This window comes from Nuphar pumila, chromosome 2 (genome assembly GCF_984573655.1).
Source record: "Nuphar pumila chromosome 2, dmNupPumi1.hap1.1, whole genome shotgun sequence".
Lineage (NCBI taxonomy): Eukaryota > Viridiplantae > Streptophyta > Magnoliopsida > Nymphaeales > Nymphaeaceae > Nuphar > Nuphar pumila.
The window spans coordinates 36,574,491-36,600,589 of NC_143250.1; the positions used below are offsets into that span (position 1 = coordinate 36,574,491).

Here is a 26,099-nt window from a genome sequence, read left to right on the forward strand (position 1 = left end):
GTCCGGGTTGAAGCTGGAGCTCTGTTCGAGTCCGATTAGGTTCAGTTTGGACTTGGATCAGACAATTCAGACCAAAATCAATGGACTGGACCCAATGCAGAGGCATGACCCCTTGAACTAGTCCCACAGGACCCAAAATCGGTGTGATGTGGGTTGAAATCGGTGGAAACATGCCAGAATCCGGACCCACAACACTCACAACTGGTCTTATAGAAGCAAACCGGGTTGGATACCAGTACCTGCTCCAAACCAGTTATGAGAACCAGTTCAGCTGGATCCTTCACGGGAAGCCCTTCCCATTTCAGGAAACCGCCTATCTCAATGGCTGTTGTCCACCACCATCGGTAAAATGGGCCCTTCAAGCAGTGGTTTCCCCTGCCAGCCAGCTCGTCCAGGAGAAACCTGCCAGCCGGACGCTGGGGGTGACGACGTTGTCCCCGTCCATCCCTCTTAAAATGGGTGGGGAGGTGAACCGTGGTCCACCACCTACCACTCCAGTAGGGTCGGTGGCTCCTCCCCATCAACAGTGAGGTGGAGGCTTCTGTCGGGGGCGACAGGGACGTGTGGGAGAGTTATAGATGGTGGTAGTGGAAGACACAAGGGGAGGTAGGGTTGAGACCCCCTTCTTCTGGTTTCTTGCACCACAAAGGGTGATGGGTTTGCACTTACGGTGGGTAAATTGATGACACGATGTCACTGTCCACCGAAACTCCCTCCTTGTTGCACACTGACTGCAGACTAATGAGCGTGGATGCCGCACCATCGATCTCTTTTGGGTGGTTCTCATCTTCCGTTGGTTGTAATCATCGCTCAACACCCTCAAGTCGTCATTCCATCTCCTCAAGTCGATGATGCATTGTCCTTCGGTCATCTTGTACCTCGTTCATCTTCCTGTTTATCGACGCAATATCATTGCTTAGGCGAAGCATAATTTTCGTCAATGATGCCATGTTAGTCAACATGTATCCAATGTCGGATTTTGGGTTAACGTCTAACACATATTGAAACCAACAAGATATGGCCCCTCAAATGGGATCAAGTTTAAAAACCTTTCTTCGATACCAATAGATGTAAACCGGGAAGGCCTACTTTATGAGAAAATTATGCTAAGCCATGCCTATGTACAAAAATCGAGAACTAGAAATTGCACAAAACTTAAAAAACAAAAAAAATCATTCATCAACTCTCTCCTTCTCTAATCTCTAACAAGTATTTATAGAACCTAACACTACGACAAATCTTGGATAAGATCCAAATACAAAAACAAACCTAAAACAAAAATTCAAACCCTAAATACTAACTACGCACCCAATTGGATCTCTTATAGACCTAGATTATAGTTGCTCCGCTCCTACATCAGACCAACTTATGTAAACCGGGAGAAACCGATTTACAAAAAAATTATGCTATGCTAATTTTATACAAAAAAATTATGCTACACTACTTCTATACAAAAAAATCAAGAAAAGCAAGAAAAAACTAGAAATTACATAAAATTCAAGAAAAACAATAGTTTTTATTCATCAACTCTCTCTCCCACGTAACAAGTATTTATAAAAAAATAAAACCCTAACCTTACAATGGATCTTGGAAAAGATCCGAATATAAAAGCAAACCCAAAATAGAAATCCAAATTCTAAATACTAACTATATCCAATTGGATCTCTTATGGACCCATATTATAGCTGCTCTGCTCCTGCATCATTATCGGACACACTTTTAGGATGAATCTTGAGCCATGATCTGGGATATTTATTGATCCAAAGTGGGTTCACAAAAATATTGTCTATTTTGCTAGCTTTGAATAAAAATCCCTCTTGATTGTTAGGTCATACGAACCGCACGTCCACAAATTCGATATCCGTGAGGTTACAACTTTCAAGCACTTTTATTAAATTCCTGCATGGCCAGCTTATCAACACCCACCCCAATTCTTTAATTCATTTAAAGCTCTAAGAAGATTGGTCTCATGAACCCTAAGCGCCTACCATAACTCCCTCCTTGATACATAGTAGTTCCTCCTGTAAATAACCAAAACAATAAACACCACCATTTTTCTCAACCTTAATTAATATATTATTTGATCTGACATGTATATGACTTCCACACTCAGTTTGCAGGGATCCACAACACCGATATTCTATTAAGTGAGGACTGATTAAAGCTACCCATCATTTTGAAATTCGAAAATGCTAAGTGGACTTTTGTGAAAGCACTGAGCAATATTTTGGTTTCAAGTAGGAAGCTAACCTCTGCTTGAGCTTTTCTAATAACTCTGTTGATCTCCTTCCTCTCCCACTTTCAACCTAATCCTTTGATAATCCAAGCTAAAACATTCATTTTGATTTTTAGGATGAGCTTGCTTTATTTAAGAATTTATAATTCCTCTTCATGGAGCTTTTGCTAATATTTTTTTGAGTCATGCTCTCCTCCCAGAACATGGGAACATTTTGCCTTCTTTGTCTCCTTTAAATATAACCGACTTAGCAGCATTATCAGCTCTTTACTAGGTAATTTTAGGCTCAATGAGTTTCTAATCTGATGGTTAACTTCAATGGCTACAATGATTTTCATAACAGTCGATACTTGTTTCATCTTTTTCTTCCTCGAGTTGTTTTTACTAGGTGGCCATTTCAGAGCTTCTTGCTAGTCTCTCCATATCCGTTTACATCTTAGAGGTTCCATACCATAGATGACAATTTCTTTACTGGAGATTTCATTAGGATTTACCCTTTCCAACTCTTCAGAATTATTTTCCAACTTAGTGATAATATTTTGCCTCTCCTTAACAACCAAAGATTTGTCATTCTCCTTTAGTTTCACATTAATTACTCTATATTTGTGGTAACTTAGCTAAGCAACTACAATTAGGGTCCATAAGAGATTCATTTGGATCCTGTTTAGTTTAGACTTATTAGAGTTTGTTTATTTGGGTTTGGATATTTTATCATGGAATGAATTCATCTTGAGTCTAAAATAGATATAGGGTTTCTCTTGTTTTCCTATAAATACTCGTTATAGGGGTTTGTTAAATAGAGTTTATAAATTGAATGAATTGAGCTATTATTATTTTTCTTGAATTTATGCATTAATTTTTTTTTAATTTTCCATTTCTTCTGCTTTTGTAGTGAAATCCGTGTAAAAGTAGCATAACTTAATCATTTTTTTGTGAATCAAGATTTTTTATTTGCATCAAAGTGGTATTAGAGTGAGGGATCATCCTTTTATTTAAAAGAGGATACCAACGAATTCAAGATGCACCTAACGTTCAACCTCGGGAGTAGCATTGGATACATGTCAGAAACATGCTTTCATATACAAGATATGATCATTCTACACATGAGGTGGTTTATAGCTCCCCATTCGATTTATCAAACTGGTGATATTGACCATGGCCGGCCAACCAAACGGAGGTCCCAAGCCATCCATCATTGTCTTCTCCACCATCCACTTTTCCTTCTTCTTACCTATCATCACCCACACCATCTTATTTTCAGACCTATTGCTCACCTACTACAACCTGTTGCAGCCACCATCACCACCATTGTCTTATTTTTCTTATCTGCACATTGTCACCAGTTAAATCATGTTGGCATGATCCCCATCGGCTAGTCAAAAACACCCCATCGATGGAGGATGGCAAAACCCCACCCAAACACCTTCCTCCACCTCTTCTTCTAACATTCTTAATCCAGCCATCAGCGGGGTGAAGGCCAGCCGGGAGTTCACCAGAGAGTGGCCGCCAACCATCCCAAAATGGTGGCACTCTTGACCAGCAAATGATGGCCCCGCCAACCATCCCAAAATGCTCTCATTCGACCACTGTCAATGAGGTGCAAGTCGATCGGGATATCATCGGAGGGTGGCCACCAACCACCCCAAGTCGGCGACACCCCTGACTGAAAACTGATGGCTCAACTGGTCCCCTTTTAACATGGGTGGTGGAGGGTGGGTATCAAAATCTGAACCATACCCATAGCCAAATAGGAGAGATTCATGTAAAGTCCAGTTTCAAGAAGCCTTCTCTAAAACCTCTTTCAAAGAACCATCTCAATCATAGATCCAATTAAAGAAGATTTGGATCCAAAATCATACGATTAATCCAAATATAGTTTGTTAGATCTTCTTAAAACCATTTTGGACCCTCATATCTCCATATCTAAAAACCTTATCCTGAAATTAAATCTAAGTTTATTTGATCTAATCCTAAAAAAATTATTTCATGCATTACCTCCTATCCAAATCCAAGTTTTGCTCGTACCTACCTCACCTAAACCAAATCTGCCCTAAAACCTAAGCTTGTATAGAGTGCATCATTAGCAACATGTGGAGCACGGGATGATAAAGCAAGAGATCCAGGCTATCTCCTTATAGACTTCTTCACATAGGATCAAACTGCTACTAAGTATATTTGATTCACTTATTCCAGAACAACAAAAAGATGCAATTCATGACTATGAATGGTTCGAGAACAATGTTTCAAGTTTCCATGTACATATTAGAGTGAATCTTATTTGGTTCTATTTCCATATTGTGGTCCTTGTGGATCCCTAACCCACAAGGTGAAACTAAATTGGAAAAAATGCAAGCGAGATCCAGACTTGAGGACAAGTCTTCTCCAACATTGGGAGAATAATGCATGAATAGAGCAGCTACAATCAGGTTCTATAAGAGATTCATTTAGATTTAATTTAGTTTAGATTGATTTGAGTTTGCTTATTTGGATTTGAATATTTTTATCATGTAATGGATCCATCCTAGGTTCAAAATAGATTTTCTCTTGTTTTCCTATAAATACTCGTTATAGGGGTTTCTCAAAGAGAGTTGATGAATTAGATGAATTTAGTTATTATTATTTTTCTTGAATTTATGCATTAATTTTCTTGATTTTCCATTGCTTATGCTTTCGTAGTATAATCCATGTAGGAGTAGCATAACTTAATTGTTTTTACGTGAATCAAGTTTTTCGATTTGCATCATATTTTTTTAAATTAGGTAACATCCATAATGGCACTGTCAATACAATTTCTAACTTCCACTCCATTCCTAGATGCCATCTATTAGCAATCATGATTCTCTCTGCTAATTTCTATGCTTTTCTACATATAATCAATCACATATCTTCCTCTTTCCTCACTTTAATCATGAAAAGTCCATTCTTGCGACAAATTTCAAGATCATGAATCCATGGCTAGAGCCACCTGAGGTTCTAAAAAATGAAGTCAAAATTGATTTGCTTCTTATGGTCCTCGCTACCAACCATGCAATAAGAGTCCATGTATCCCCTTCTTCCTCTCTTCAAACTTTATCTTATGGAAAGAATGATATTCACTATTCTCGATCTTCTTGTTTTCTTCTACCTCTAACAAAGTCTTGAACCTTGTATCCTTCCTTCCTTTCATTTGATAGTCTTTTAAGTTTTATCTAGAATGATCACTTGTGCCAGGAGGTCCCCCATGGAAGGCCACTCCCCCACTTGTAATCACTTAACCACTCTTACTAGAATCATTAAAAAAAAAAACCTCTTTTATGGGCACGTCCCCCCCTTGCGTGCTAGTAAAAAAGCATTTTTACTGACGCTATTTTACTTAACACTAGTGAAAAAGTGAGTTATATGGTTGCTAATTGTATTGCACCAATATAATAAACTTTTTTTGGCACACATAAAAAGTGCGCTAATAATTCAACATTTAAAAAAAAATCATTTTCACTCTTTGGCAGGCTCTTTCTCTATCTCATACTAAAAATTTTCGCTTTCATAGGTGCTTAGCGTCGGTAAAAAAGGGTTGTTTCTTGTATATAAATAAAGTGAGCCAATAAAAAGACATAGATTTAAAAAAAAATGAGTTTCATGCGGGCTCTTTGTGTTCACTAGCGACCATTACCACCCTCTCTGTCTCATTCATTCTTTGTGTTCACCGGCCACCATCGCTGCACTCTCTCAGAATGCATGCTAAATCTGATTTTTTTTCTCATGTATGATTTAGATTTTAAGGGTTTTGTATTTTGATTCATATTTTTGTTATTTATTGAGTGAATGCATGTTAAATCTGAATTTTTCCAAGTATGATTTAGATTTTAAGAATTATTCATTTTAATTTATATTTTTATAATTTTTTGAGTGAAAACATGATAAATCAAAATTTTTAGGCATTTTATATTTTAATTGCTAATTTTGTAATTTATTGAGTGAAATCATGTTAAATTCAGTTTTTTTCTCATGTATGATTTAGATTTTAGGGGTTTTGCATTTTAAGTATGATTTATGATTTTTTAATTTTAAGGGTTTTGCATTTTTAGGGTATTGTTTTTTCAAGTATAATTTATAAATTTTTAAGTTTTTGATTTTAAGGGTTTTATATTTTTAGGTGATTTTTTTAAAAATATAATTTATGATTTTTTAAGTTTTTGATAAATTTGAGCTCTGAATTATACTACTATATTATAGTATAGTTTTTTTTCTATTATCCACTTTTAATGGAGCACTTTTTTAGTGTACCAGTAAAAATTATTTTACTAGCACTAATGTAGCACCAATAAAAATAATTTTCTGGTGCTAAAATAGTCTCAGAAATTTCTTTTTTTTTATCACTATTTTAGCGACAGTAAAAATACCTTTTTTGTCTCTATGCTTTGGCGTCAATAAATGTATTACTAGTAACACTTTTACTGTTGGCACTACAATAAAGATCTGATTTCTTGTAGTGAATCCGACATGTTAGCTATTTGTTCTATTTATTTGCGTAGAGGTTTAATGAGAAGGACGAACCATGAAAGGTGAGTAGTAATTTATTACAAAGAAGGTAGGAACTCTGTTAGGGAAAGGAATATCACAAGGGAGATAAGTTTGCTTGAGGGGGGAGAGAGTTTATTAAATGGCCCAAGGGAAAAAAAGGTCAGTTGATATATGCCGAATCATTACTTGGTGGTGTTCACTCATCGGCACTGCCCATATCATGGGGATCAACGTATGGCAACCACCAGGATCATTGATGATGATGTCATAGAGCGTAATTGATGGTGAAGATGGATGCAGGATAGATGGTGAAGATGTCAAAACTCGGATTAGTGATGATTTGGCATATCACGCGAATCCCTTTCCCCTCTGAATAGGGGCATCAGTACAAATGAGAGAGAGATTTAGAAAGTAGAATTTCAATGCTCACAAGTGTCTAAAAAAGTTGATCTTGTGCAGGTTCGATATGTCTTTTAGATGCCCACACGGGCTCCTCTTGTCTGGCAGGGGTCACTTGTTAATGTCACCAAGTTGGTGGGACATCACAAGTTCAAAACCCACGGATGGCGTCCCTTGTCACAAAAATTAAAGCTGGGTGTTCTCTCCGGTGGGCATGGGAGACCTCAAGGGTTTTAGCAACAGGAGGCCAGCCAATGTGTGGTCGATGATGGGAGTTGGTTTTCTCTTAAACTATCCAAGAAAAAAGATATTTGTCTCTTAGATATTGAGATTTATAATTTGATGATTTAGTTGGAGTTATAAACAACCCTAAAAATATCGTTTTAATTGCTAAATTTTTGTGTGTATCGCAATGTTAATCATAAGTTTGCCATATATATATATATATATATATATATATATATATATATATATATATATATATATATATATATATATATATATATATATATATATATATATAAGAGAGAGAGAGAGAGAGACGTGATCGAACCCAAGATTCTATGCTTAAAAGAGAAGCATGTTATAATTATTTTTCTTCAATAAAGCTAATGAGAAAACGCATTCAATATGAACATATTACAAGTCATGATTCGTTTATATTATTTAAAACAACAAACAATAATTTTAAAAAGAAAACCCATTATTCCTCATCAAAAATCCAATTACTAAGCACCACGGATGTCCACTAAGATTAAAGAGGAGATGGGGGAACATGATGAACTCCCTCCCTTGCTCTCAAAGATGTACAAAGACACACTTGATGGCGATATAACAAAACATATCATAACCTTAGCCTATGGCCAACCCTGTCCATTAGCTATCCCACACTACTCAAGAAAACGCCATTTTGAGCTCACCCATGTTGTTGTTGCTGTTGTAGGTTGATCAACTTGTAGTAAGGTCCATCTTTCTTGGCCACTAGGCTGGCATGGTCCCCTTGATCTATGATCTTCCCATCTTGTAGCACCGAGATCTGGTCTGCATTTTGGATTGTCGAAAGCCGGTGGGCCACAACGACCGTGGTTCGGTTCTTCATGAGCTGATCCAGGGCCTGCTGGACGACCCGCTCCGACTCGGCATCCAGGGCACTGGTTGCCTCATCCAACAGGAGTATGGCTGGGTTTTTTAGGACTGCCCTTGCAATGGCGACACGCTGCTTCTGCCCTCCTGAGAGCTGGACGCCGCGCTCACCGACCTTCGTGGCATAGCCCTCTGGCAGTGCACTGATGAAGCTGTCGGCATTGGCGAGCCGAGCCGCCTGGATGACTTCGGCTTCCGTGGCACCATCCCTGCCATATAGGATGTTGTCATAGATGGAGGTGGCAAAAAGAGCTGGCTCCTGCTGGACCAAGCCAATGTGGCGCCGGAGTGACTTTAGCCTGAGCTTCCTTATGTCTTTGCCTGTATGTAAGACAAGGAAGAACAGTATTACTAACATTGATACCGCTGCTAATACATCTGGACCAACCTAAATGGATCCAGATAGGTTATGGGCCATATCAGAATGATCCAATTTCTAGATTTCTACAGGTCAGATTTGAGTATGTTTAACTGCATCCGTATCCAATCGCTGATCCAAATCAAAGATACTCTTTTATGTGCAAGTTTAGGGATAAAAATCGTCTATAAAAAGAAAAAAAGAGGTTTGCCCAATGATATTGGACTTGGCCATTTGGGTCTGTCCAGTGGAGCCTCAATTTGAACCTGGACCTTAATATCCAGTAACCAAAAGAAAAAGCTACCGGGGCGGGACCTGGAAGGTGTCCATCAAGCCAGGGCTCACACCTGCCACTAGTGTCAATGGGTCGGGTGTGTGACCCATTAAGTTGCACCCAAACCCACTTAAATAACATGTAATGCAGCTCAGGTTCGGGTTTGGGTTTGGATTCAGGTTCAGATTATGTTGGATTGAAGAAATGGAACCTATCTCGAATTTCAAAAGTGTTTAGATATTTATATTTACTTAAAAATCCATATAAAATACTCGAGTATAGGGTTGGGCTAGGTTAGATATCTGACAAAAAAGCCATGGCTTAAACCGGACCCAAGTATTATTTGGGTCGACCCAAAATATTACTTGACTACATCTGCCAACCAGATTACAATACTCGGCAGAGATCCGGCCCATTGACAGCATTCGGACGAGTCCGGTTTCACTCATTTCCTATGTCATCCCCCATCTTCATACCCTTCTTAAATCGTATACTGAAAGTTTTTTTTAGTGAAAAATCTTATGATGTAAGTTGTTTTTTATCAAATCTGACAATATATAGATGGATCCACTCGTTCAGCATGACCAATTTAATCAGAATCGACCCTCCAAAAATGCCTGCATACAGATCCGATTTCGGCCATTTAAGTGTCATCTTTAGTAAATGAAATCACATCTATCGAGTCCGATTCGATTAAAATAACATGCACCAATGAAGTCCCAAGGGTACGAAGATAGGGATGACTTCCGATTTGGTTGTGTTCCCACCTGAAGCTCTCCATCAGATGGGAACCACTTCTTCGACACTTTTGCGGTCTAAAATCAGTGCCAACAATCCTGTGTGTGTGTGTGTGTGTGTGTGTGTGTGTGAGAGAGAGAGAGAGAGAGAGAGAGAGAGAGAGAGAGAGAGAGAGAGAGAGAGAGAGAGAGAGAGATGGTTTTTACCGTCGATGAGGACGCGGCCGGAGGTGGGGTCGTAGAACCTGAGGATAAGGGAGAGAACGGAGCTCTTGCCGGAGCCGCTGGTGCCGACGATGGCCATGCTCCGTCCGGCGTGCACCTTCAGGTTGAAGTCCTGGAAGATTTCGATGTCCGGCCGGGACGGGTAGCTGAACCCCACCCCTCTCATCTCGATGACCCCCTGTACCCTTCCCACCTCCTCCCCTCCTGCACCCTCCTCCGCCCCCTGCATCCCCGGCTTCCGGTCGAGGATCTCGAACACCGACGCCGCCATCTGGTTCCCCTTGATCAGGTCCGGCGCCATCGCCAGCATCTCGCCCATGGCCAGAGCAGTCACGATCAGCACCATGAAGGCCTTCATCACCGACTTGAAGGACGCGAGCCCGTCATGCATCAGCCGCGACCCGTACCACAGCGCCAGCGCGTACGAGCTAAAGATGAAGAACTGCGACACGCCGTAGAAGACGCCGGCGATCTGCCCCCGCCGGAACGACTGCCGCGCCGGCTCCGCCAGCTGCTGCGTGTAGAGGTCCACCACCTTCCGCTCGGCACAGAAGGCCGCCACCGTCCGGATGTTGCCGGCCGCCTCGCCGGCGATCATGTTGGCGTGCAGGTACGCCTTGCTCAGGTTGCCGCCGAACCCCTTCATGAACATTTTCTGTTGCACCAGCCCAAAGCAGCAACCAATGTCACATTGACACGCCCAAAATGACACGAGACACGCCATTCTTTTATTTCGTAAGGTTTTCCATACCAAAAAGTATATAAGGGAACACGACATGCAAAGGAGAGAGAGAGAGAGAGAGAGAGAGAGAGAGAGAGTAGTTGGTTGGTACCTCGCTAATGTGGCCGCTGACAACCAAAGGGTAGGTAGCGATGACGACGAGGGTGATCCTCCAGTTGAGCATGAAGGCGATGACGAAGGATGTGGTGACCAGCGATATGTTCTGCAGCAGGATGGTGGACCTGTCCACCACTATGGTCCTAAGCAGTGTCGCGTCCGTCTCGAGCCTGGACGCCAACATGGAGCTCGTGTTGCCGGTGTCGTCGAACCACCCGATCTCGTTCCGAAGGATGGCTGCAACCCAGACATGGTCATGGCTTCCAAATAAAACCAGATGTGGGGGAACGGAAATTTTAATAGAAAAAATAAAAAACCTCAATTTGCCACCCTTTTAAGCGTTTAATATATCTCGATATTTTGAAAATGTCGCGACATAATAATTAAGTGAAAATATCACTATTTTGTCGTGGTGTTTACGCTTTTATTCGCAAAATTTTGGAAAAATGCTTTTTTTTATTTTTACATATTCTAAATGTATCCGGATATTGCTGATAAAAATGTAAATATCACAATAAAATCATGAACTCAAATAGAAAACTATCATGCTTTTAAAAATATCATGATATTTTGGTTGATGTTTGGAAAAAAATGGCGATATTTGACACCGGGCAGCAGTACTCAGCAGGACCGTGCATGCTTTGAAGGTACCAAGATGCACTGGTCTTTAAGACCCAAGGGTCATCCACACGGTCACAGATTCGCGGATAGTGTATGGCAGATCAGCTGCATTTACATTGCATACTTTGAGTGTGCCGCCGCACCTGGCTGCCCTCCAGTTGCTGTTGGACGCCATGAGATAGAGAGTGACTAGGTGCAGAGGCACACTCAAAGTGTGCAATGTGATTGCGCCTGATCTGCCGTCCAGACAGGGAGGTCTCCCCCTGCCCCGAGTCTAGGTCCTCGTGTGGGCACCTGAAAGATGATGCAGGAGGCTTTCTAAGGGTCGAAAGACGTGTCCACAGAGTTTTATGCCACCAGAATGGCGACCGTAGGCAAAGCAGATTAAGATCAGCGCGGTCAGTTCTTTGATCTCAAGTGCAGTTTCTCTGTCTAATAAATCAACCAAAAACAAAAAAAGTGCACCTCATACCCTACATGTTTAATTCTTACCTGCAAACATCTTCTCTCTCACACGAAGGGTTAAGCGTTCACCAATGATGCCAAAGCTCAGGTGCTCAAATGTGTGGGACACAACGGTCACAACGGCAGCACCACAGAAGAGCAGTGATATCTTCCTGATCTCTGCTTTACAGGTCTCCCAGTCGAAGTAGTAGACCACCAAAGCCTGCGACACTCCGAGTGCAAACAGAGGGAACTGGGCACCAGAAATTATGGCACCAATGACGCCCCAGATCGCGAAAACCCAATCTGGTGCAGCCATTGAGAACAGTCGCTTCATGGACACCGGCTTCCGCTTCACCGGTTCAGAGTTGTCCTGGCCATGGTGGCTGATCGAATCCTTATCGGACCGGAAACTGCCTCTGAAGCTCCCTGTCTTACCCGATAGCTCCCGTGAAAATTTCGCGCTGAGCAGGAAGAAAGAAAAGATCAATATAACAGTGATACGGCTGTGGATACGGGCAACAACAAGTTTTTAATATGACTTGTATATAAGGCGATGTAGAACGGGAGTAAAAAATGCAGTATTCGTGTGACATTGATTCACTGTAACTATTCAAGGGCATTTGCAAGGAATAATTGCGCAATGGTGGTCCTTTTCCTTGAAAAGAGGACTCCGGCTGGCCATTATTTTTCTCAGTCAGACAAATTTAATAAGGAAACAAAGTCCGACGAGGGTGATCAGATTTTGTTTCTGCAATAACACTCTTCATACAGCCTTTAGCGCAAATACTATTACTGCGGCGCACCCTTAGGACGTGTTTGATTCCCTGTCTCACGGGATGCCACGGACTCGTATCATGTTCCCGCAATCAAACAGCAGCTGTGCGTCGACGGGACACGCCACACAATGTTTTCTGGTACCGACACCCCCCCTTCGGTGGGGGCGGTACAGTTTTTAAAAAAGAAAAAATAATAAAAATGCTCAGGACACACTGTGTCCTGGATAGAACAACTGTCCTGTCTGTCCTAGGCTAAATGTTCTGTCCTAACCTGGAGAGGGAGTCAAACACCCCCTTAATGGGTTCTTGATTGGCGGGGACAGAACAGTCTGAATGAACTGTTCTGTCTCGTTCTGTGTGGGCCCCACAGTACATCAAACACAGGACGAATTTGTCACATCAAATTGGGATGCAACTCAACCTTGAGGCCCATTTTAGTGGGAAAAAAGACTTGCAACCCTCTGGCACAAGTTGTCCTGGATGAGGTGTTCTTGGTGTCAAACGCACCCTTATGGAGCGTTTGAATTTCTGTACCCGCCCATCCACGGCAATGCATGCTTCCACGCAAATGCAGGCCGTGCAGACGCAATATTGGTGAATTCTGCGGACAGGTAATTTGGCATACACCACTAATCCGTGCCACGGAACAGTGGTGAGCGAACACTCTCTGACAAAAAACAAAAAAAGTTTGCTTTTTTTGGGTGCATGGACAGTGCAGGTCATGTCCTGTTCACAGATTCAAACACACCCTTAAGGACCAAGTGCAGCTCAAGGTAACAGTAATAGGGAAAGCTAAGGCACAAACCTGTGTCTACTTATACTGTGGCTCTCAGTAAGAGATCGATTAGGGGCATCCTGAAGGCTGACAAGTGCAGAATAAGCACTCCCCGGATCTGATATGAGCTGTTCATGAGTCCCTGACTCCACGATCTTCCCCTCATGTACCACTGCAATTATATCTGCATTCCTTACTGTTGACAACCTATGAGCAACCACCACAGTTGTTCTTCCAACCATGACTCTGTCTAATGCTTCTTGCACACTTTTTTCAGACTCTGCATCCAGTGCACTCGTTGCTTCATCCAACAAAAGAATGGAAGGGTTTTTCAAATTTGCCCTCGCGATCGCAATCCTCTGTTTCTGCCCACCAGACAGTTGGATTCCCCTCTCCCCTACCTGTTTGTAGGATCAAAATTACTCACACAATTGAAATTTGTGACCCAAATACTGTTGTGCCAGTGTTTTGTGTCTGCGTGTGAATCTGTATCATATAGGTATGGGAGTGGGTATGCAGAGTACAATACATAAATTTACAAAAATAAGTGAGTATATATATATATATATATATATATATATATATATATATATATATATATATATATATATATATATATATATATATATCACAGTTTAAGGCAAAGATTATATTTTTAGTTTTCAAGACTAGAGCTATCAACCACTCAGTTATGTCACATAGGTGCAGGTGTGAGTATGGGTGTGGCGATGAGACACTTCAAAAAAAATTGAGTACAGGGTGCAGGGAGGGTATATATATATATATATATATATAACAGTTTTAAGTTAACACTATGTGTGTTCGTGTGTGCATTTATGTATTTATATATATAATATAGATAAAAAATAGACTTGATTAGAGTTAACTGAATCTACTTTTGAATATAAATAGACCTCATTGTGGTTGACTTCACCTAAAACAAAAGAAGCTGTGTCCAAGTGTCGCACCCGGTGAATGTGGGTGCGGTGCCCTGTTAGAAGAGTTCGTGTTATATACCCACTCAGTCATCTATCTAATAGACAACACCCATTTTATACTCCTTAATAGGATATGGGCATCACGAGTTGATACCAAAACACTAGAAAGATCTCAGGTGCCATATGTACCTATTCGGTATTTGGATCTATATATTTGTATCTGTATCTGTTGTGTAGATAGCACATGATCGATCATGTCAGGCATCTTTTAAATAAAACTGGACTCTCAACTCCTTGCATCGACCGAATCCCTACTATGCATTACCCTTCTTCAAGTAATCATGTTATACATAGGTGTAGGTATATATTGGAGTTGCGACATCCCCAAGTACTTTTTTTTATGATGCAACATGTTCACCTGCATTTTTTAGCCCCTAAGAATTATATATATAGACTGCCTTAAGTATTACAAATTATTAAATACTAAAGTCCCTTCCATCATTTCTCAAGTCCCATGAGACAATAAATAAGAAGACTATATCCATTTTGTGTGAATCTTTTGCAAGTGGCAAGAAATCATTCAACATCACCAATACCTGTGTTTCATAACGATCTGGCAGGTTATTGATGAAAGAGATAGCCTCTGAAAGCTTGACAGCTCTTGTGATCTCTTCAATTGTTGCATCCTCTTTTCCGTACAAGATATTCTCCTTAATGCTGGTTGCAAACAGAGCTGGTTCCTGATTCACTAGGCCAATTTGTTGCCTGAACCACTTCAAGTCTAATTGTTTGATGTCGTGGCCGTCAAGCAAGATCCTCCCAGATGTTGGTTCGTAGAACCGCTCGATGAGCGAGATCACTGTGCTTTTGCCGGAACCGCTCCCGCCAACAAGGGCGACAATCTTTCCTGCAGGTATGTCGAAACTAAGCTTGTTGAAGATGACCACATCGGGACGGGAGGGGTAGATGAAGCTCACGTTTTGCAATTGTATGTGACCAACAACTTTCTCTAGCATCTTCCCAGTTTTCTCACTAGCTTTGCTAGCAGAGTTCCTCTCTATCATCTTGAAGATGGAATATGCAGCTGATTTTGCCCTTATGAAGGCGGCGACATCGGGTGCTGCTTGTCCAAGAGATCTGCGTAATGATCATGCAGTATATCAAATGCATTGTTACTAGAGTAAGAAGTGAATGTGAGAAGCAACACATGAAGCAAGAAGCAAGTACTTGAGAAATGTTTACATGCATGAAAGCATGAGTTTAGGAGCATGAAGGGAAGGGAAGAGAAGGGAATAAGAAACAAGAAGGAAACAAGTAGAAAATAACATAAAAATATAGTTAAAAGTTATATCCTTTATTTAGGATTGATCATAAGCATTTTTTATCAAGAATATTCATTATATATGCAAATTTAACATCAGAATTTTAATTTTAAAGTAAGATATTTTAACATTAAATAGATGTTTACACTATCAAGGAAGTTCACACATTGGCTGGCCACTAGTTGGCAAAACCCTTGAGTTCCCCTGCCCACTGGGGAGTATACCCAGCTTCAACCTTGTGGCAAGGGATGCCACCGTGGGTTTTGAACTTGTGACGCCTCATCAACCTGGTGACATTCATAAGTTCCAAAGCAAGCTTACAAAACTCCGAAAGCATGTAGCTTCATATATATTTCCAAAGCAAGCTTCTTGAAAAGAAGAGTGTTTGAGATTTTAATAAGCTTGAACAAACATGGTGTCATTGGAATTGAGTTTGTCAGACTCAAATAAACACTTGAGGCCAATAGATATATATTTACACATACATGTCAGTGCACATATATCAAATGCATATTGATATGTATGTGTAGTTTTTTATTTTTTTACTGGTGGTAATTTCTGTTATACTTATGAAGTATATGCTACTAGGAACAAGGGTACTTACAAGCCACTGATGACAACATTGAGCATGGTTGTGAAGGCATCACCACCATCTGCAATCTGCTTATGAACAACCACGCTAGTGTACCAGACAAGAAGAGCCCATGACAGGAACAAAACACAGTGCAATGATCCAAACCCAAGTCCCTTGGCCAGCCCTCCTTTCCTCCCATACTTGTAAGTGTCTTCTAGAGCATTTCTATAGCTCTTAACCGCTTTCTCTTCGCCGACGAATGCGTGCACCGTCCTTATGTTTCCAATTACCTTAAGCACCACATTAAAGAAAATAAAACTGAACTTAATCAGCACACAATTAGTCTGCATGTTCAAAGATAAGCCACTTTTTTTCTTTTTTTACCACAATCAGATTGTGGTTGCTAAAACCCCTGAGATACCTCTGCCCACCGAGGACTACACCCAGCTTCGACCTGCACCAACCCCCCTGTGGTTGTCCCATGTCAGGTGACAAACTATGGCCCCTAACCAGGAAGTTGGATCCGTTGTGCAAATAGGTTCCTCATTCCCAAAGTCATCCTTATCTTCATACCCCTCCTTGAGATTTCATTGATGCAAGTTGTTTTGATCAAATTGGACTCCATATATGTGATCTAGATCATTCATTTAGTGAAGATCAACATTCAATCACTGAGATCCGACTCTGTACAGGATTTTTTGGCGATTCAAAAATGAACGGTTGACAAAACACAAAATTTTGTGATTTAAAAAATAAAAAAATTTCGTCAAAAAATTACGATTCAAGGGTAGATTCTTATTAAATCAATCGTGCTGAATCCATCTATAAAGTCTGATTTGATCAAGACAACTTTCAACATAAGATTTAAGAGGGATATAAAGATGGTGGGTAACAAGAGATGAGTGGAACCGAACTGGCTGCAATGGGCCAGGATAAACCACTAATTGACACTAAGAAATGAAGTTATTGATTATAATCTAAACATAAGTACCACACATTTAGATCAGTCTTGGATCCATTCGTTGGTCATTAGGCCTGACCCATTTGGGCCATAAATTGTTTAGAACTGGTTCAGGACCGGACCCAGTTATGACCATCAGGGACAATTTCATACTCCAAAACGATCCACTCAAGACATAACTGGATCCATATCCACGATCGGAAGATTGGTTGGCTTCATGCTCGAAACCAGTGAGGGAAACTGTGGGACCTAATATATATAGATCCAATCCTGATCCAGGACAAATGACAAGCTCAATCTAGACCAGATCAGGGTCAGAGAAACCACACTCCAGTCGGAGACCAAACCGAACCCATCTAAAGCCAACAACCTTTCCAAGTGATCCCACAGCTAGGGTTTTTCGTGTCGGTCTTGGACCCTGACCCGATCCAATTACGGAGAGAAAATTTTGTCCCTTTTTCATATTTTTCCCAACTTTATGTGCAGGATGCCGACCCAAAAAAAATTTATTTGCAGGAACATAAATCGGCGATACGGACGAACCTCCTCGGCGATTTCCCCGGCTTTGATGTAGGACTTCCTCATACGTGCGACGAGGCCCGTGGCTATGTACGCGTACATGCCGCCCGCCAACGCGATCAACGGCACGATCGAGAGCGTCACGAGGCTGACCTGCCACACGTGCACGAAGCCGATCATGAACCCCGCGATGAATCGGCTGATGTAGTGCATGAAGTTCCCCACCTGCTCGTGCCCACATTCACCCGTCAGCATCAATTACCAACATGCCATCCTCTTTATTTTTTAGAGGTCAATTTTATGCAGCGGAGCTGTATGCCAAGCATGCAGCGCCGTTGCTGATGACCATCCATCTCAACATTTCAATATCGAGAAATGCCAAGATGGGTGGCTGTCAAGCAGGTCGCTGCATGCCCACCCTGCAGCGACGCTGCATATAATGTGCACTATTTTTTTTATACTTTTTTGTTCACTTTTTGGTGCTTTTGATTGCCAAAAAAACTAAAGGTAAAATTTCTCCTCGGGATAGATGGGCCCCACATCCGTTTAATACGTCATAGAAAACAATCTCAAACTCGACAAAGAAAATCTCGGGACAAATTTTAGGTTTTTAGAAGATTTCGAGAATATATGACATAAAATATTAAGAAATTTTGATACAAATAATTAAATGTATTCTCTTTTGAAAAAATTTAAAAACATGTTCATAGAACGTTAATATCACAATAAAATTATGATAATTTTGGAAACCTCGCCAATAATCATGACCATAATTGCAAACATATATAAATTTTATTCATAATAAATTAATAATTTGTCTCACAAAAAAACGTTAGTTTTCGCTTCAAGGTGAGCAACTTTCTAACCTAGATAAAAAGGAATTAAGTCGGTCAGTGAGATCCACGTGATGGAGAAAAAACAGGTTAAATAAAAAAAAAAATCTATCCTTGTAGTAAAACGCATTAATATCGGCCAGTTTAGTTATTGGGGGGCATTTATAGGATGAAAGGTAAGGATAACTCCGATCAGATCTGGTACCTCATTTACTCTTCATACAAGCAACTGGTTAAGGTATCATTTTCCATCATAAAAGTACCAATCTTTTGGAAAAAAATCGTTTTCACCTCATAAAGTTAAATGATTCTCAGGTTTTACAAGTTGATGGTGATGGTTGACAGTGAATGGCGTTGGGTGCGCTCATTCATTAGCTGACCATTTCCAACAGTAGTAAATGTTTTGGTTACAAGGTGGGGCCCATGTATATATATATATATATAGAGAGAGAGAGAGAGAGGAACGGACAATCTTAATTTTCAATGTTATAGATGGTTTTTCCTCAATATGAATCCCCGTTTATTATTGCATCTTTAGCATAAAACATGTTTTTGATCAATTTTTTCATTGAGATAACCTATATTATAAATTTTAGATGCATTATGAACTGTTGATTTTTGGATTCCAAGAGAGAGAAAATATAAGGTGGTATAACATGATACTATCGGTGGTACACACTTTTGTTTGTATGGATCTAGCCACCCATACATATGTATTTAACATAGTTTATTTATTATGTTAGAATGCTTTATCACGTCTAATACATCGTAAGATCTTATTTTTGTTACAACTAAAATCAACAATTCACAATTCATCAAAAATAAAAGTGGTCTAAAAATGGTAGAAAAACATCATGTTTCAGTCAACTTAACACATGAAAATAATAAACAGAACATGTTAAACATGATTCAAAGGTTAGATTTTGCATTGAGAGCTTAGATCTATGTAAATCAAGTGTGTACCACCACACACACACACACACACACACATATATATATATATATATATATATATATATATATATATATATATATATATATATATATATATTAGTGCTTCCACTGTACTGGTAAGTGATGGCATGCTCTTAATTTAAATACATTTGATATCTAAAAATAAAAACTAAATTTCTGACCAGGCTTGGCATATCCTGTTTAGAAATTTCCTGTGTTAAAATTGACATCAAGATGATATTTTGAGTTATCTTTAAACTATCTTAATCTTCATAAAAAGTGGAATGCTTGTATTCTGAAATGGTATACATATATTCAACAACAAGCTTTAAAGTGGACCATAAACTCCAACTAATAAATATAGTGAAGAAGAAAGTTCAAAGGCAGCGATCAATCAATCACCTTCTCTGAAATGGCATCTTGAACCACCATTATGTCACTTGTAATTGCAGCAATGGCCTGTCCCGTGGAAGCCTCCGTGTCAAAGAAGCTTATATCTTGATTCAACATGGACTTCAGGTATGCCAATCTCATCTTTGATGCTTGTCTCTCTCCCGTATACATCCAACACGCAACCTCTGCATTTCAATATTTTTAACCCATCTTAGACTCTCTCTCTCTCTCTCTCTCTCTCTATATATATATATATATATATATATATATATATATAGAGAGAGAGAGAGAGAGAGAGAGAGAGAGAGAGAGAGAGAGAGAGAGAGAGAGTTGGGCTTGGATATAAGGGGAAATTATAAATCCACTTAGATAATACCAATATTGTCAGAATCGGACATTGGCCGATTCAGAAGGGGGTGATTTACCCAATGTTGTCAGTATCGGTATCGATACTCAACTGAATCGTTCTGTATCGGCTTAAACATAATAAAAATTCATTACGCACCAATCGTAATGTGACACATGTTAAAACTATTAATATAATAATAAAATACTATTAAACATTAATTTTCAGTATTTTTTTTTTACATTTATTAAAAAATAGCCGATTCAGGGGTGAAGCATATCGACTTTCTGCCGAGGCTGATAATATTTTTTAAAACGTAAAAAATTTTAAAATAATAAGAATAATAGGTTTTAGTAGTACTTTTTATGGAAACATAAAGAAATTATTTTTTAAATAAAATAAACAAAAAATATGGGCTATATTTGTGCAAAGCAGGTTATATGTCCCCCCCCCCGAACAGGGCAGTTAGCTACATCTCATGTTCGGGGGTCTCAAAGAGCACCACGTATGTAAGCATGTGTGTCTCGTATCCCCATGTTTGTCAGCATTAATTAGCATTGGAGTTTGATGCGATTGCAAAGACTTGAATACCTCTCCTCCATTAGTGCAAAAAAAATGACGATTCTTGAAAAGGAGTGGTTGTAAAGACTTAAGTGCCCCGAAAATAATTACTTAAGACCCAGTCTCTGCACTCCAGGATTATCTGAGCAAGAAATCTCCCCTGGAGGAGGCCATGAACATCAACCCTCTCACTCTTTCTCTTTCCCTTCTTTTTTTGCTTCTATGCACATCCAACAGAAGATCTTACATTGCTCCATCAAGCACCAGCTGACCTGCACATTGACTGTTGTGGAGCCTAATTCAGAGTTTTTACCCTTACAGGAGGAGGGTTTAGGGGCTCATCCCAGCGTGGGTAGCATCATTCAACTAAATGAGTTGTAGATCCTGATTCAGAGTTTTTACCCTTACAGGAGAGGGGTCTGGGGGCTCCTCCCAACGTGGGTAACATCATTCAACTTGAAGAGTTATGGAGTCTGATTCAAAGTTTTTACCCTTATAAAAAGGGGGGTCTGAGGGCTCCTCCCAGTGTGCGTAGCATCATTCAACTTGAAGAGTTGTGGAGTCTGATTCAGAGTTTTTACCCTTACAGAAAGGGGGTCTGAGGGCTCCTCCCAGCGTGGGTAGCATCATTCAACTTGAAGAGTTGTGGAGTTTGATTCAGAGTTTTTGCTCTTACAGGAGGAGCATGCCAGAATCAAGATGTGGATGTCAAGCGAGAATGGTGTTGTGCAACTCAAATAACACAAAATAATAGGGGTCTGATTTTTAGTTAAAATGAGGAATGAAATGACAATAGAAATCGCTGAAAATTTACAGAAATAAACTAGACTCAATAACAAAGACACCACTTTTTACGGATTTGGAATATGACCTCTGGTTAGGGAGATATGTCCCTAACAAGTTTGTCCTAATTCGGGTAGCGATTTACAGCGATTTGCTTACTGAATAACACTACAAATCGATATAGTGATTTGTGGAAGACACTACAAATCGCTATAGTGATTTGCGGAAGAATCTACAAATCGCTATAGCGATTTGCGGAAGAATCTACAAATCGCTATAGCGATTACAGGAAGAATCTACAAATCGCTATAGCGATTTGCGGAAGACACTACAAATCGCTATAACGATTTACGAAAGACACTACAAATCGCTATAGCGATTTACGGAAGACACTACAAATCGCTATAGCTATTTGCGATTTGTAGTGTCTTCTGCAAATCGCTATAGAGATTTGTAATGTCTTTCGCAAATCACCCGAAAATACTACAAATTATTATAGGAAAGCCCGATAATACTACAAATCGTTGTTGTAAAACGCTACAGCGGGATCCGCGCCGGGGGGGAGCCCCCGGACCCCCCCTCCTGTAAGGGCAAAAACTCTAAATCAGACACAAAAATAGAGAGAGAGAGAGAGTTGATGTTCATGGCCTTCTCCAGGGGGAACTCTTTACCTCCCTTGATTTCTTCTCTAGAGAAAGAGGGGGTTTTACAGTGTTTTACGGAGAAGGAAGAAGAAGAAGATGGCGATGGAGCAATGTAGGATCGTCTGTTAGATGTGCACAGAAGTAGAGAGAGAAGAGAGAAAGAGTGAGATGGTTGATGTTCATGGCCTTCTCTAGGGAGAACTCTTTGTCTTCCTTGATTTCTTCTCTAGAGAGAGAGAGGGTTTTACAGTGTTTTACGGAGAAAGAAGAAGAAGACTTTGAAGAGTCAACATCATCCTCGACTTTCTGGATGGAGGACATGTTTGTCTTTTTTTTGAACGGAGAAAGAAGAAGAAGACTTTGAAGAGTCAACAACATCCTCGACTTTCTGGATGGAGGACATGTTTGTCCTTTTTTTGAAGTGTTTGTTTTTTCTTTTTTGAATGAAGGGCATTTTTGTTATTTTCTCAAACCATCACTTTATGAGAAGAATAGCAAGAAAGGGTATTTAAGTCTTTGCAACAACACCAGAGTTCGATGCAAAGTTATGTCAACATACACGGGAATACGAGCCCATGTGCTTGTATACGTGGTGCTCATTCAAAGCCCCGAACACGGACGTGGGATTCAGTGAATCATCGGGGGGCGAACATACACCACCCATTGTTATACGGTGAATCATCGGGGGGGTATGATTAGGGCACGACATAACCATTGTTATACGGTGAGCTTAATATCAGTATATATGCTGAAGCTTTGCTTGGCTAAATATGCTGTTAAGCATGGCCCAAGATAGAAAGGATGTTGGCCAGTGAATCCGATCTTAACAAGGCAAATCGCGAGCATAAGTCTTCTGATTAGCTTTTAGATGATATAATTCCTTGTTTTTCACTAGAACAAGTCTTCTAATTAGCTTAGCTTAGCTCAGTTCAGCTCAGCTAGGATCGGCTTGAAAAGGAACCAGGCTAGATCTGGGCTCAGAATTTATGATGCCACCTTTTGACAGCTCATAAGTCATAACGTTCAAAACACAGCGTTTGCCTCCAATAATTAGAGCCACGCCCCCATGACGCTCGAGTTCGGCTCATTTATGACCAAATTAAGGATTGAAACTCTCTGCTGATCAGACTTATGCTCGTGCTTATGAGCATCATTAGCTCTTAGCTAATAACAATTTCGAACGTTACTTGAAAAAAAAACAATTCAAATGAACCAGTAAAAAGAGCAATCTATGGAAACGACTCAAAAAAATTTTGTAATTAATAAAATTGTTCAAATCTCATTATTGAGTCCAGAAAACGTCACCATTTATTTGAAATTTATGAATGCTTATTTAAATCCTTTATTGTTTAGGTATTAAATATTATTTTTTATTATGATAAGGAACTCTCGCCGAAGCTAGGAAAACCATGGGTGGAGCCCCCATGACCACAGGTATGAAATAATATAGAACTAAATAGTAACCCATGTCCCCTCGGTCAGATCCGAGGGGTTAGCGTTATTGGGATGGGTCTGGACTGGCATATATGGGGCAATCGGGGTTCGATTTCCACGGGAGAGTTATCCCCCTTGTGATAAGCAGAAGCAAGTATAGGCCCTGCGGTCAGGTGTACTAGCAGCCTCCGGCGTTTCCTGCGGATCGATGGCGAATAGGTCTCCTTGCCGGTGGGGGGTTTCCACAGGTTAAATATGGAAAAAAAAAGTACACTCGGTTTTTGCATTTTTTATTATGTTGATTAATGGCTTGAGAGAGAGAGAGAGAGAGAGACAGTGAGTGTGACCAACATTAATTAGAACCTAGTCGCAAATCGTGTTATTAGGATTTTCTTGGCAAAGGAAAATCTCGGGATAAATTGAAAAAATTGTGTTTTTCTTGAAAAGATATCGATATATATTTTAATTTTTTTATAGGAAAATATATAACAATATAATAAAACACAACGAATGTAAGGTAACGATACTGTGATAAAAACACGATGTTTTCATAATAGCCAATATTTTGAAAAATATCGCTTTTTCGTCATGATGACATTGGTTTATGATAATCTCACGATAAAATCAGAAGATTTAAAAAAAAAAACAGTCTGTGTTTATGATTATGCTTTAGAATCGCTGCAAATCTAATTAAGGAATTGAGGAAGAGGCCAACATACCCGTCCAAGATGAGAAGAGCACAGCGATGCTGAGATAAACGAAATCCAAAGCATACTGCACACAATCAATCACAACAGTACCAAAATAAGAGAGAGAGAGAGAGAGAGTTTTGGATCAGGATGCAACCAGGGATGGAGGGATACATACCTTAGCGACCTTATCAGAGACGGTGGCAGGGAAGAGGTAGGCGATGCCCATGATGTTGATGAGCTTGCCGAAGAAGATGAAGAAGACAGGGACGGAGGCGCCGTGGGCACAGGCTCCCAGGGAGCCGATGGCCATCAGCACGTAGTCCCAGAAATCCGCGAAGGAGAAGAGCTTGAGGAAAGGCACGTTCTCCGTCTTCTTGGCCCCCTCCTCATCCCCTTTCTTCTCTCCCCCATTCACCGCTCCCTCTACCCCGAAACCCTGCCGTCCGGCTACCCTACCTTCGCTACTCATCAGTTTCGTTTCACAGAGAGAGAGAGAGAGAGGGAGAGAGAGAGAGAGTTAAATGTGGAGTGTGGGAAAGACCATATGAGAGAGAGAGAGAGAGACTTTAAGTAGGAGGGATAGGAGGTGTGGGAAAGACTATGAGAGAGTGTGTGTTAAGTGGGGGGTGGGGGGAAAGACTGTGAGAGAGAGTTATAAGAGAGAGAATCCATTACTTCGAGTAAACTACCCTGTTGACCGTGATAACTCATTTGATGGGATTGAGTAGGGGAGATTCATTAATGCGACGGAAGGGGGGGGGGGGGGGGAGGCTGCGGACGTCTGTTTGGTCAGTCAGATGAGATTTGTATCCCTACCTTTTGGCTTTTTGAAGTCATCCTTTACCCCCAAAGGGTTTGATCGTTTGATTAATGCATTGAATACGTGCTTATTACTTTGCGTGCCGGTTTTCTTGTTTCTTGGTTGGGGAAATAAATGTGTCATGTATACAGTCAATGAAGGGATACGTAGCAGTCTTAGTTGAAAGAAGTAGTTTGAATGCTTGCTTGGAATGTTTAAAACTGAAAATTGTTTGCATGAGCTAGCTGATTCAGTAGTTGGTCATAAGTTAAGGCCTTTTTTTTTATAAATGATTTGTTGATGATCGTTTCCTAGGAAAATTACTTAATTTGTGGCACTTTGGACCTTTTCCTAGGGACCTAAGGACATGCATGTTGTTTTAGAGGTGATTGGTGTGCCCCCTCAATTGGGTAGTTGGTTGTCACTTGGAACAGTAGAAATGGGAACAAGAATTTTCAATTGTGGTAAAAAAAAAAATTAAAGAGTAAAATTATGAAGATTATTTGCTGTGGATCCTGTTCATCAAAGTGGAGATAGAAAGGACATGGGGGGGCTGGAAGGCGTGAAGACTCATTCATTGGCTTGTGAGGAGCAATGAAGAACGGTTGGGAGAGGGGGTTGGGGGAATGACAGGCGGTCTTTGAGTTTGAGGTTGAAAAGGCATTTAATGCACTTTGGCATGGAGTTTGAGAGGCAGGTCATTACTGGCCACCTCTCACCTCTACAAACTCGGCTCGAACATAGCCAGTGGCTTAATCATCTTCTATATGCACTTAACTAAACCAATAAGACATATCTTCTATATATCTGGATCTCGGGTGTCAATGGGTCAGGTTTGACCCAGTACCAAAACCCTGTAGCATCGGGTTTGGTGATAAACAAGGAGGTCCGATTAGAATCTGTGTCAAGCTCAAAGGGTCCAATTAATATATAGATTCAGGTATGATGTGTGAAATTTCATACCAGACCAAGGCCCAACAAATTTTCAATTAAAACGATAAAAATATTATTTTACCA

The 26,099-nt window shown here is 40.3% G+C and overlaps 1 protein-coding gene across 1 annotated transcript; it reads right to left on the reverse strand.

Moving 5' to 3' along the window:
• Nucleotides 1-7,703: 7,703 nt before the first annotated feature.
• Nucleotides 7,704-24,827, reverse strand: LOC149845266 (ABC transporter B family member 2-like). The gene is made up of 11 exons (XM_089995653.1): nt 24,459-24,827; nt 24,311-24,365; nt 19,833-20,008; nt 17,668-17,868; nt 16,194-16,453; nt 14,864-15,404; nt 13,360-13,730; nt 11,824-12,239; nt 10,706-10,947; nt 9,855-10,527; nt 7,704-8,599 (listed from the first exon to the last, which is right to left on the reverse strand). Exons 1-11 carry the CDS (start codon nt 24,750-24,752, stop codon nt 8,052-8,054), a joined length of 3,777 nt encoding a protein of 1,258 aa, XP_089851779.1. The 5' UTR covers nt 24,753-24,827; the 3' UTR covers nt 7,704-8,051.
• Between the last annotated feature and the right edge of the window lie 1,272 nt (nt 24,828-26,099).